The sequence below is a fragment of the Antedon bifida genome, chromosome 3 (assembly GCF_963402885.1).
Source record: "Antedon bifida chromosome 3, ecAntBifi1.1, whole genome shotgun sequence".
Lineage (NCBI taxonomy): Eukaryota > Metazoa > Echinodermata > Crinoidea > Comatulida > Antedonidae > Antedon > Antedon bifida.
In genome coordinates this window covers 26,286,882-26,300,251 of record NC_136228.1, presented here as the reverse complement: position 1 = coordinate 26,300,251, position 13,370 = coordinate 26,286,882, and the positions used below count along the sequence as shown (strand labels likewise).

At 34.4% G+C, this 13,370-nt stretch overlaps 2 protein-coding genes across 2 annotated transcripts; one reads left to right on the top strand and one right to left on the bottom strand.

The window, feature by feature from the left end:
* The first annotated feature begins 212 nt into the window (after positions 1–212).
* Positions 213–6,426, top strand: LOC144836860 (uncharacterized). Its single transcript, XM_078691752.1, has 10 exons — positions 213–1,996; positions 2,171–2,303; positions 2,825–3,050; positions 3,206–3,368; positions 3,730–3,899; positions 4,362–4,524; positions 4,761–4,915; positions 5,217–5,434; positions 5,683–5,961; positions 6,187–6,426. The coding sequence occupies exons 1-10, from the start codon at positions 240–242 to the stop codon at positions 6,424–6,426; spliced, it is 3,504 nt and encodes a 1,167-aa protein (XP_078547878.1). The 5' UTR covers positions 213–239.
* A 93-nt stretch (positions 6,427–6,519) lies between these two features.
* Positions 6,520–10,035, bottom strand: LOC144836917 (microfibril-associated glycoprotein 4-like). Its single transcript, XM_078691853.1, has 2 exons — positions 9,697–10,035; positions 6,520–7,979 (listed from the first exon to the last, which is right to left on the bottom strand). The coding sequence occupies exons 1-2, from the start codon at positions 9,935–9,937 to the stop codon at positions 7,285–7,287; spliced, it is 936 nt and encodes a 311-aa protein (XP_078547979.1). The 5' UTR covers positions 9,938–10,035; the 3' UTR covers positions 6,520–7,284.
* Between the last annotated feature and the right edge of the window lie 3,335 nt (positions 10,036–13,370).

Below are 13,370 nucleotides of genomic sequence, written 5' to 3'. Positions count from 1 at the left end.
TATATTTCAATCACAGTTGTTCCAAGGGCAATAGGATAAGCATGGAACCCTATAAAGGAAACACCGACTTCAGGGCTGCTAACCTGGGAGCACAATGTTAAGCCTTTGAGCTAATATAGGTTTAGTACGGAAATACTGTTTGAGCCATCCGATTTATTGTTTTCACAGAAGACAACTCTCAGGATTTCGTCGGATAGTTGTGTAATGAACGGTGTGAAAACTGAAAAAAGGGACTGAAAATGACGTTTAAGGAGCTGATATGTTTAATATTAGTTATTTTGTCTTCTTTTATTTCTTCAACAAATGGAAATGATGCGTATCGCCAAGTCTTTGCAAACGTGATAGATATATTTAAACATGCTTCTAATATTGAACAAATGGAAACGGGATTTACGGTTTTTATTCTGATGAGCCCGTATGACAAATCAATATGGACACGTGATGACTACCTCTACAACTATCTCCAACCTCAGAAACTAGGAGGAGGCGTATATCTGCCAGATTCCATAAGTTACTCACCAACAGAAACTGAAGGTATTGGTAATTACTTAGTTGCTGTACCTCCTGATCCGGGTACGTCAACAGAAAGTTTAATACACAAAAATGGCATATTTGACAAGATGTGGGACAGCTACATTGCAGATGGTGGTGGAGCTAGTCCAGAAATCTTTATGTACACGTGGACTTACCTGTGTGTTTCTTGTACGGCTCATGTTATAAACGTATTTGGACACACAAGTCGCTATTCATCAATTCCATTTACTATTGGTTTCACAGATTGGGGCTATAATATTGCTAACGTTAACTCATTTAGAAGTGAACAAGGGTTTATTAACGAGAATAAGAAACGATTAGCTCCAATTGAACGTTTGCGTATTCGTTATACACGCGAAGAGGTACTTTTCTTCAATTTATTCAAATACACGGCTTTTCCGAAATTCTACGCAACTGCCAATCCCAGTGACCCGTATCATGATTTTGCAGTAGTAATGGTCCTGCATCCAGCTACTAGACCGTATTTGGATGAAGATTTGTTTGCAGAGTATTATCTAAAACCTTTAGATGATCATAGACAACCAAAGGTTCCAGGATATATCAGTAACGACATTATTAAACCACACTTTGCAGACGCATTTAATTACTTTGCTGCCAGAGGTTTAGATTCTGGTACAGGAACAAATGCTGCAGTGTTTAAAATATTGGACGTGTCTGCGTCGGGTGCTGGTACCTCACAAACGTTGAAACTATTGCTTGAAAAATACGAGGAACGTTATGGCAAAGATGCACCATCTCCCGATATAGTGTTGTACACCTATGTTTACCCAAATACGTTTATTGTTAACTCGGTGGCAAATTGTTTATCAGCAGCAAAGGGTGATGGTAGTGCCTATCTAGGTTATTCAACTATTGGCAGTGGGCTTTTTATCAACCCAGCCAGTGATGATGCCGTATTTAAAGTGAAAGGTATAAAGGCATTGAATGTTTCTGTTGATAGTTTACCCCCACATAAATGGCAAGAATATGTTGCACCTGTTGACAAACATGAGGACGCTCCTGGTAATGAAGAAGTTCCAGACCAGGCTGACGCACAAGATGGTGAAGAACCAAATGAAGCAGATGATCAAGATGGAAAGGCGCTTGCTACAGTAGCTCCAGGTGGAGGCGACGCACCACAAGCAGCGGGAGGGGATGATGATATTACTGGTGAGTTCGGAGTTGAATCGCCAGAGGAGGATATAGTTGTTGTTAAACCAGAGGACGTACATGAGGACACAAGTTTAATTGAGAGACGACCCCGTATATGTACGTCTGATATTATCGGTGTTGACGAGGTAGCAAACACATCATCAATTGCTGACTGTCATTCAATACAGTCTTGTACATTTGATTGTCTGAACGCTGCATTCGAGTGTGGCAAACTTTGCTGTTGTTGTGACGTCAATTCGGGTCCAGCCATGATGGCTTATCTTATAAATAGCGTAATACAGGACTGTAGGTAAGTTTTAGTTTTCTGTTAGTATTTTCCGAACATTGTATGTGTATATAACAACAATTTTAGTATCACTAAAATAGAAAGTTGAAAAAATCTAAGGATTTCATAGGTTGAATACCTTAACAATAGAATATTTATAATTGCTCTTTTCAAGCAAAACATGTTTGTTTTTCTTAGATATCTTACTTTTGATGAGGATGTTGAAAGCTGCTGGAAAACCTGGATAGCATGGAATGTGCAAACTGATTGTGAATGTCGTAATAATGACGCTCCCACAGTAATTTACAGCTGCCTAAAAAGTGCATCAAGGGTAATTTCGTTTTCATTTTACTTCTATCAGTGACAAATGTACGCATGTTACTCTCCCATGCCTAACTTCCAAATACGTTTTATTACTCCCACAAAAAAAAATAATTGTATGAGTTTTTTTTTATTATTGTTGATAAATGTTCATTTTTATATGGCAATAATGTTACGAAATTATAATTTAAATTTGATCGATTTGAATTAGGCTTGATTCCCATTCTAGGAACGCAAACAAGTTGACCAATGACAAGTGACCGTTCATGATCGGTCAAATTGCTTGCGTTGCGCCTACTTCGTTGTGTTGCATCCAAAGTGTGAACAGAGCATTAAGAATACATTATTTTCGGAGTCATCTTGACATTGTCTCGACTGTAAATATGCATCGTTTGAGAAAGGCTTGGGGTATGCGCTGTGTGAAAGCAGGCGGGGTATCATCTTCCCGTCTCCCTGCCGTCTTACACAAATTATTGTATACTACATCGTATTTGTCCTTATTAAAACAATGCTATGCACTTTCAACACCAGTTAGGTCAAACATTTAGTAAACCAATAGATGTGAGCCAGCCATGGAAATTACAACCTCCGATGTTTCGTTTCGATGATCTGGAATCTCACACCGTTGTGCAGTCAACATGTTACCCAGAAGGCATGCATTCTGGTTTCATATGTGCTGCGCCTGGTGCAGGTCCAGATAGTGGATTTAGACCTGGTATAACTGGACAGATAGGACCAACAGACCAACCTACAAATAGTAAGACTGTAGTATAAAATGTCATTTTTTATCAATCATTATTAACTAAGTGAATTGCTAATATAATTTTACTTTCTATACATATTGAAAACTATGCATAATAGGCCTATATACATATAAGTTGCCTATAACCAATTCGTTTTAATTGCCTATAGCTTCAATTCGACTTGTTGGTGCTAACTCAACATCTGAAGGTACTGTTGAAATATATCACAGTGGTGTTTGGGGAGTTATCTGTGACGATGAATGGGATTTACTAGATGCGCAAGTTGTTTGTCATCAATTAGGATTTCCCGGAGCAGACGTGGCTTTTTCACAGTGAGTACATTGTTATGTTACTTAATGGCCTAAAATGTTTTATTCAAAAACTCCACATCGTATTTGAAGAGGAAGTGAAATAAAAATACGTTTACTTAAAAATAATAAAATCGGAAACATATTTTTTTCAATTTGAAGATTACCAACCTGATTACCTTGAAAAGGGCATATTAGGCCTACATTTCATCCATATGACGTCATGAGTTTCATCATATCTATAGTATATTATAAGCACTCTATTTTATTGGATTTCGTGTGGCTAATAATATAATACGTATCAATTGAGGCCGAATTAATATAACAAACTTATCTAAGAACAGTTTTGTTTCCCTTTGACGAAATGTATTTGCTTCCCCAACAGGGCGTATTATGGTCAGTCTCCTGGTCAATTTTGGTTAGATGACGTCGACTGTTCGGGTACAGAAAAGAATATTGACGACTGTGCACATAGGTCATGGGGTGAGCATGACTGCTACCCCTTTGAAGAGGCTGGTGTCAAATGTACACAGGTTGTTGGCCCTCTACCTGAGAGTAAGAGCACATTCATTGTATCGAGTTTCAGATCTTTTATTTGTCAAAATCCTCGAAAGTCAAGATTATTCGTGCACTGATTTTTAACTTGCATATCTGCCAACAAAAACATGTCTTAAATGCTAATAAACGTTTATGATCTCTCAAATCATTCAGATGTTGATGATGCACTCCTCATTGTATCTTTATCTTTAATATTACACTAATATTACCATATTAACTTATAGGCAACATGTTCGAGGTTTTGTTTGGAAGCTTATTTTTCGTCGTTATTTAGACAAGCTTGCCTTCATAAATGGTGCTATAGTCTAATACAGAATAATGTACTGAACCAACCCCGGATTCAATTTCTTATAATTAATTGTATGTTTAGTAGCCCTAGATTTGTTTACAGTACCAAAATGAAATATACTGAAGTTTCTACATCGCCAACCAATTGGCTGAGTAATTTTTGTTTTTTAGATCAAATTCGTTTGGTTGATGGGCGAACTGAGAATGAGGGTCGTGTTGAAGTCTATCATGACAATCTTTGGGGTACAATCTGTGATGACAAGTTTGATATTAAAGATGGTATCGTTATTTGCCAACAACTTGGCTACCCATCAGTAGAACGAGTCTATTCAAGGTTTTTTCTTAGTTTTCTCATTAAATAAAGACATTATATTTAAACAGGATGCAGTAACTATCGACTTGCAGGCGGGGCCGGGGAGACAGGGCATAGTGTGATGGTTTACGGCCCGGACATACGCCTCACCCTCCCACTTTTAATTGGGCAGCGGCAATTTCGCCATTTCGTGGGCATGCTTTCAAATCCTAAGCATTGTTTCTAAAACTTTTATTATGTATTTTCCTGTATTTTAGAGCATACTTTGGACCAGGATCTGGTAGAATTTTTATGGATAATTTGGACTGTAGTGGCAGTGAAAGTCGTGTTGATGAATGTATTTTCCCAGGTTGGGGCGATAATGATTGTTCATCATCAGAGGACGCCGGTGTCAAATGTGAAGAAAAGAATGGTCAGTTCGGCTACTCCTTGTTTATTTTGTAACATCCGCGCGCTGTCCGCAAGAGACATGGAACATTGATCTCAGACTGATTCAAGTCCTTGTGTTCCTTGTTTAAACTAAACTTTCTAACATACACATGTCATCGTACATCATTATCATACTATTGAGATACTGTAAAATATGATTAAGCAGGCGTAGGCGTACACTATTCAATTGCGTTAAATATTGTGCATCCACACTTTTTAACAATTTTAACAGTTGCACTACAAATCTTTAGAGTGTCTTTTTTCATTTTTTACTGGTTTTATAGGAGATACAGACGCAGGAACAAGCGGTGTTGCACGCGACTGTGGTGATATTCTAAGGTCGCTTCAGACAACAAGTGGTGTTTACACAATCAAACCAGATAGCTTACAATTTACAATTGATGTCTACTGTGATATGGACACAGATGGTGGGGGATGGACGGTAATTCAGAAGCGAGATGATGGTATAGTGGACTTTTACCGAAACTGGAACGATTACAAGGTTATTATTTTGGGGGTTTTGACAATGGGATATCAACATTTTTAATCATAAACTCAATAGCCAATCAAAAAATTGCACCGAAGTGCGGCATATATTGTTGTCTAAGGTACACATGCCACTTGCGTGGAGGGAAACACTCATAAACTGGCACTGATCATTACTTTACATACGTTAATGTAAAATTGTTACTTTTCCGTGTTTTTTTTTTTTATTTAAACAACGAAATCAAATAATATTTCTTTGTTTAGACTGGATTTGGTGACATTAACGACGAATTTTGGCTCGGTAATGAAGTGATTCATCGATTAACCAATCAGGGGCATTATGCTCTTAGAATTGATCTTGAAGACTTTGTAGGCAACAGTGCATACGCACTCTATGAAAGCATTGTTGTTCTGGATGAGAACCAAGATTACCAGATATTGCTTGGCAACTTCTTAGATGGAGATGCTAAGGATTCGATGGTAGGATCATCGCCATTCACAACATCAGGTGGTGAAAACAATAGAATGCCATTTAGTACCTACGTAAGTATCCTTTGTTAATTTGCTAGCATTAGACACCCAATCAAAGTTCAATTTGTATTTAGTCGTACATGCCGTAAGATGATAATTAACGATAATTGAGCATACAAGTTGTCTGTACTCTCACAAATTGGAACACGAGGTGATGCATCGGTCATTCTCCTTTAACCTCCTCGTGATGTTCATCGTTTAATATTTGCATTGGTCTTCTTGTTCCTTTTAATTTAGGATCGTAAAAACCCGGATAGTAGTCAAAGTGAAAATTGTGTCGAGTCTCGTCACAGTGGATGGTGGTTCAATGTAGAATGTGGTTCATCAAACTTAAATGGTGTCTATTATGATTTTGATGACGAGTATTTAAATCCACCACACAATTCAATCCATTGGTATTCATGGACATATAGCCACATGGCCCTCAACAAAGCCTCCATGAAAATCAAGATATTGGAAAACTACAACCGCAAATAAGATTTTGTTATATAGAATAGAAGCTGATTTTGTATATGCATTCAAAATATAAGGTTTGATAATGTTGTGAAAACGAAAACAAACCCACAAGACTAAAATACCTTTGTTTAAGGAAGAGCTTTCAGTATAATAAATAATAACTTTAGACGCATTACAGTGTGTTACAAACATGGTGTAGTATATTGTTTATTTTAATTTGTAAAACGTATTGGTCTCGTTACGCATGTTATTGCGGTTATTACGGCCCATTACCATCCATAAATATAATATTTTGGTTGGCTTTTGGTAAGAAATGTATTGATACACCCTCGCTGTATAAAGTACGTAATTTATAATGGACTTTATTACATATTATTTTACTCATGCTATTATTACGCAGCTAATTAATCATGCATCGGTTCTATACATAAATGAAGGAAAAGAAATATATGCAAAACATAATTTACAAAGGAGACACCATCAGAACCAACAGAGTGTGGCCTTCGTTCGTTTCAAGGGAATACGTTTTTTGGAAGAAATGTAGGCCTATACTGTACAAATAATCTTAATACCAACACAAATAATAATTGAGAACTTACATTTAAATTGAATAAATTGCGTGTAATGTAAAAATTCGATTGCAGTGTCCTAGTTATAAAAGTAATCCAGACAGGTCGGCAAAACACTCACTTTTCCTCCACAGCTTTCTGGGTCAGCGTCTGTTATTAATTGACTAATTGAAATTGTTTTATTTCTAGCCTAATATGGATTATATTTATCCACAAAATACTTAATGAAGTTTAAGTTGAATTTATCCGTCACGACTGACTTCATTCAATAATTCAATGGTAAATACTTCATCCTATTCAATAAATCTACTTAATAGGCAATAGGCCGTACCTTCATTTCAGTGGCTTTCAACGAATAAAAAATTCGACCACTAGAAGAGGCACTGCTTCCACCCTTCCATTCAATGCCATCATCTCTAAGGGAAGTGTATCTATCCGTTTGATAATATTTTCCGTTAAGATTACATTCATCACAAGCCCTAAACCACCAACCACCGCTATGTAAAACAGCACAATTTGCTGATGAACTTATGTCGTTGTCCCTGTCGTAGGTTGTAAATTTCTGGTTTTTATGGTATGATAATCTATCGGGTGCAGTCCCACTAAGATATAGGTCATAGTTTAACCTATAAAAATCATCTTCACTATGGACATTGAAGTTTGAGTACTTGGCAAAGCTTTTCGAGTCATGCCAGTCCTCCATATCGATGCGTAGTGTGTAAAGACCCTGTCTTGTCAAGTAATGCATGTAGTCGTTTCCAAGCCAATGTTCTCCCGTCGTGGGTCCAAAGCCTTCTTTGTAGTTTTGCCAAGTTCGATTGAAGCCAACGGTACCATCCATGCGACGTTGAAATACGGTCCAACCACCACCATCAGAAAACATATCGCAGTAAACTCGGAACTGACTGTGGTAACCTCTAGGTTGGATCTTGTAGGGTCCGCTTGTTGCTTTAGAATCACGTCGTTTGACATCAGCACAGTCGACCGGGATTGATTCGGAGCACTCTATGATAGGCAATAAAAATTTAGGTTTTAGGATAAATTATAGGCTATATCATTTCTATTTTCTTTTATGCAACTTGTTTGTTGGCCTATTATTTTAACATAGGTTACCGTTAGCATGACGGTGTGCTGAAGTACTGAAATCATTTTAATGTTATAATTATATTGTGTTGTTATTCTTCGTACACAAACAAAGTATGCTAATTGCTTGATACAGAGTTTACAACTTGGAAAAACGAAATATAAGAAGAATTTATTTTGTTCTGTCAAACAAGAGAGTGGAGTATAAACTACTTATATAAATATTAAGAGGGCGCTATTTTAAAATACATTATAAAATAAAAAGATGCTAATGGCATTTCCTGAAAATGTAAACGTCATGTACTTAACGAAATAATCGTTAAATTAACCACAAATAATTAAATAAGACAGTTTCGGTCAAGCACAGTGTTGTTTTTTTTCCAGGAAATAACCTAGCTGTAATAATATGGGGACTTCTAATGGGTTTCTAGTTTAATTGATGATAAAGACGTTTTTACTATGATGTTTTCTCTATTGTAGAAGAAAGGTTAATAGCTACACAATAAGCACGAATTCGGTCACGAACTTTATCCTCAAACGGTGCAATTGATATGTCTTAAAAGGGAAATAACAAGTGATTAACATGTTTAAGCAGGAAAACAGATCGCAATAAAAATGATAAAACAATGATCAGGTACAATTTAGCTTTCATTTGTTTATTTCTGAAAAAGTAATTTACTTTTTTTTGTTCAATCCATTGTGCTGAAATAAGCTAAAAACAGACATTCGTCACGAAAATAGGACGACAAAGGAAAAGGAAAGAGTAGATATATTAACATAAAGTACGTAACATTTATCATCTTAGAAATACCAAAAGATTGGAAGTACCATTAACGAGGCTAAAAAAGACTCATTTTTTTGTTACAGTATATGGTCCTAAGTTATGGAATGAACTGTCTATTAAAAAAACATTTGTTTCCAAAAACAAATAATGTGCCGTAATTATATTTTTTATTTGTTAAATGAAATATGTAAAACAGTTTATTATCAGAATTATTTTAGGATTATAATTTATAGATCTACTATTATTTAGCTAATGATTTGTCATGCAGTTGCTTTTTTTTTTTGCTTTTTTTTTGTTTAGGGGTTGGTATTTGACAAGTGTTTTTACTTCTTTTTCTGTTCCTGAAACAGTTCTTATTTACAGTTTTTATTTCATGAACTGTTTCTAAATAAATGTTGCTGATTGATTGATTAATTTTACATTTTTGTTTTTCCAAAAGTGAAAATATAAATAACTTGTATCTGGTTTCTTAGTATAATAAATAATAATAAACTTTGCATCACCTTTTACATGATAACTGTGGACGATATGTTATAAAATTATGGGAAAAGGTGAACATTTTTGGCATCCAGTTCACACTTCATTCCCAAATGACCATACCAAATCTAGACTTTCCCTAGAAGTCTGAATTTAATTTTTCTTCTTATGTTAGTCCGCCAGTCGGCGTTTCAATTTTTGTTTTTAAAATATTCGAGATTCGAGCTTAAGTATTATACGTATAAAACGCCATATGTGTCAACATATTTAAATTTAACTATTATTAAGTCTAGAACTTAAAACTACATCAAAACCTATATCCACTTAGCTTATTGTTTCTGAAATCACGGTAAAATAAGATAATGTGGGCCTACTTACCGCTAACACTTTGCAAGCTGTCATGTGTGACGATTTTTTGCGCATCGCTAAGTATGCCACAATCGCAGGCTTTTTCTGATGCTGTTAGCAACGTACGTACAGATTCTAATTCTTTTAGCATTGCGTCACAAGACCCGTCAACAGTAGCACATTCTGCAGCGGTTGGTTTATCTTGATTTACAACATTTGCAATAGCATATCCAACAACAGCAAAAAATAGCAATGTACTTGTATATGCCATAGTGCTATATAAAGTCAATTATCTTTGCAATATGATTATAGCTTATGACATAAAACGTTGGCAGTTTCACTAGAACTATTTACAAATGCATGCTCACCAACACGTATACATTAAATGTCTCCACGGAAAGTTTGTGAATATTTATGTACGTCATTAGTGACTGACGTTTACTTGGACTTACGCCAGGTAAGTTTGCGGAAAGTAATACAAATGTCAAGATCCACAGTACAAAAAATAATAGTTTTTTAATCTTTCGATATAAAACAAAAGTGGGTTAGATTGACACCAATACAAACTAGCCCATTTGCAAATGAATGTTATATACAAACGATAAATTATGTGCAATTAAGTGATTTGTTAATCTTAACATAGGCTTTTAATTCTCTATTAAATAATATAGGCCCTATATGTAAAGTTTGTAGACTTAGAGTATAGACTTACTTGAACTTGAACTTATCTTTATATAGCAATTCATTATTACTATAAATAAATAGAAGTTGAACATAAAAACATCGCTTATAAAAAACATTGCACTCAAAAGTTATACATAGAGGTTAGCAAGGTAAATAAAGTTCATGAAAACACAATGGTTTGTAATAAATGATTTTGATCTTTTAGTTTTATATATTATTGGTAAAAACAAAACATTACTGTGTTGAAGATAAATAAAAATAAAATAAATAAAATTCAAATAAAATCTAAGCCTACTTTGCGCATTGGTCTAAGAAAAAAATTATCTGATATATTAGCCTGTATAAACATTGTCAATTTTGGAGATCCATGAGGGGTCATTATAAATCGTGACTCTTAATAATTTAGTTTTATTTACACATTCTTCCATTGCTTTAGATGCTGTTGAGGTTGTAGAGAGGATATATAAAAGGTATTTCTTTTTTCTGAAAAACATGCTATTTCTTAATCTTTCATAATATATTCACCAAATAACCGTTTTTGTTTTCTTTATATATAGCACAAATTCAATAGGCCCATTAAATTGTTCCAGTTAAAACTCGTTTGTACAACCCGCTATAGAACAATATTTTTAACTGTTATTGGTGCCTAAGTTAAAACAACAAGTTTTAAATATTGGACTGTTTCCAATGTTAAGACTTCTAACTACTTCAATTTTTTTTACCACATCCTCTGTTGAAATGCATGTTGCTTGAATAATCTTGTTATTAACTTTTGTATTTTTTTTGTAGATTACTAAGAATACGTACATATACATAATTATATTATTGGAGGAGTAAACAAGTTATATAAAAAGTAGAAAGGTGTTAACTAAACTAAATGAATGGCAAAAATAATATAGATCAAAGTTGGACCTTGTTTTGGCGTGTCTTTTATATAAGCTGCATCCTTGCCTCACTGCAGTTAGATTAGCCTGATAATATATATGATCATGGATTTGATATAGTATTTATAGGCACTAACTAACAAACTAAGTATTGAGAAAAACATTCCTTGGGATTGCTGTCGGTATTGATATTTTTATGTAATAAACACATTTATTCAAGTACTATAGACCTACCAACAAAAATAACAATGTTGCTGTTTGTTGCTTGTTTTTTTTTTCTCTTTTGTGGCGTTAACCACTATTTTATTCATTTCATTTTCAAATGATCAATACAATGATTTTACACTTCATCCAAATATATATTCCCTTGTTATTCTGTTCTGTTATTTTCTTGTACTTTCTTTTATCTTTAGTACGATTTGATCGAAACAACTCGGTCAAATATATATATATATATAAATCATACTGTAAATTATAGAAACAGTGCTCATATTCGGAACATGATCTCATAATCGCGTCGAGCATAGCTCATTGGCGAAAGTTCCGTATTTTTTAGTTGTATGAAAAAATGTCTCTGGCGGGATTCGAACCTGTAACCTCTCGCTTACAGGGCGAGTATCATACCACTAGACCACAGAGCCATGTATGGTATTATCACAGATTTTCACCCACCAGATACATTCTCTCATACAACAAACGCCCTCACAATCAGTGGAGGCTTAACAAGTCAGAATAAATTCCAACTTTAATTCGCAACGGTTTTTTTTTAAAATAATATTGTGTATATGTAAATCAATGATGTTGCGTAGCACTGTGTAAATTATATATAAATCATACTGTAAATTATAGAAACAGTGCTCATATTCGGAACATGATCTCATAATCGCGTCGAGCATAGCTCATTGGCGAAAGTTCCGTATTTTTTAGTTGTATGAAAATATTATTACAGGTTCGAATCCCGCCAGAGACATTTTTTCATACAACTAAAAAATACGGAACTTTCGCCAATGAGCTATGCTCGACGCGATTATGAGATCATGTTCCGAATATGAGCACTGTTTCTATAATTTACAGTATGATTTATATATAATTTACACAGTGCTACGCAACATCATTGATTTACATATACACAATATTATTTTAAAAAAAAACCGTTGCGAATTAAAGTTGGAATTTATTCTGACTTGTTAAGCCTCCACTGATTGTGAGGGCGTTTGTTGTATGAGAGAATGTATCTGGTGGGTGAAAATCTGTGATAATACCATACATGGCTCTGTGGTCTAGTGGTATGATACTCGCCCTGTAAGCGAGAGGTTACAGGTTCGAATCCCGCCAGAGACATTTTTTCATACAACTAAAAAATACGGAACTTTCGCCAATGAGCTATGCTCGACGCGATTATGAGATCATGTTCCGAATATGAGCACTGTTTCTATAATTTACAGTATGATTTATATATAATTTACACAGTGCTACGCAACATCATTGATTTATATATATATATATATATATATATATATACTTTATACTTTTATATGTATTATCCACTTTTTTCATTATTTTCTTTTATTTTAACTATTCCTTTCTACAATAGGTCTATGTCTTTGTACAAAACACACATGTGCATGCTACGAATTAAAATCATTTTTTTTGCAGAATATTTTTTTCCTTCTTAAAGTATGTGTGTTAAAAATTAAATTTATTTGTAACTTTTTCTACTTTTAAAATAAATCTGTGTTTATTATCTACGCCACTACACTAACAATTGTACTTAACAATCGTCAACAAGGAAAACAAACCCGATTACAACAATAACGTCTAGTGTTTGTGTATCGTTATGGTTTGAGAGGTCAATCGGTCAGTCTGTATTTTGGTTTTTTTTAAGTAGGATATGATTCATCCTTACACTGAGATCAAGTTCAGGGGTTTCATTTATAAAACCTAAAACGAATGAAACTATAATTACTGTTATGTTGATTTGAAAATTATGTAATGACCGTTAAAACCTATCACTACAATCGATAATTATGAAAATAGGGGAGAAAATTAAGAATAAATTACGAAACAATGTCGACAATATTTTCGAGACTGTGAAACAGGATGTCAGCTAATTTATTTCATTCATTAATTAAAATA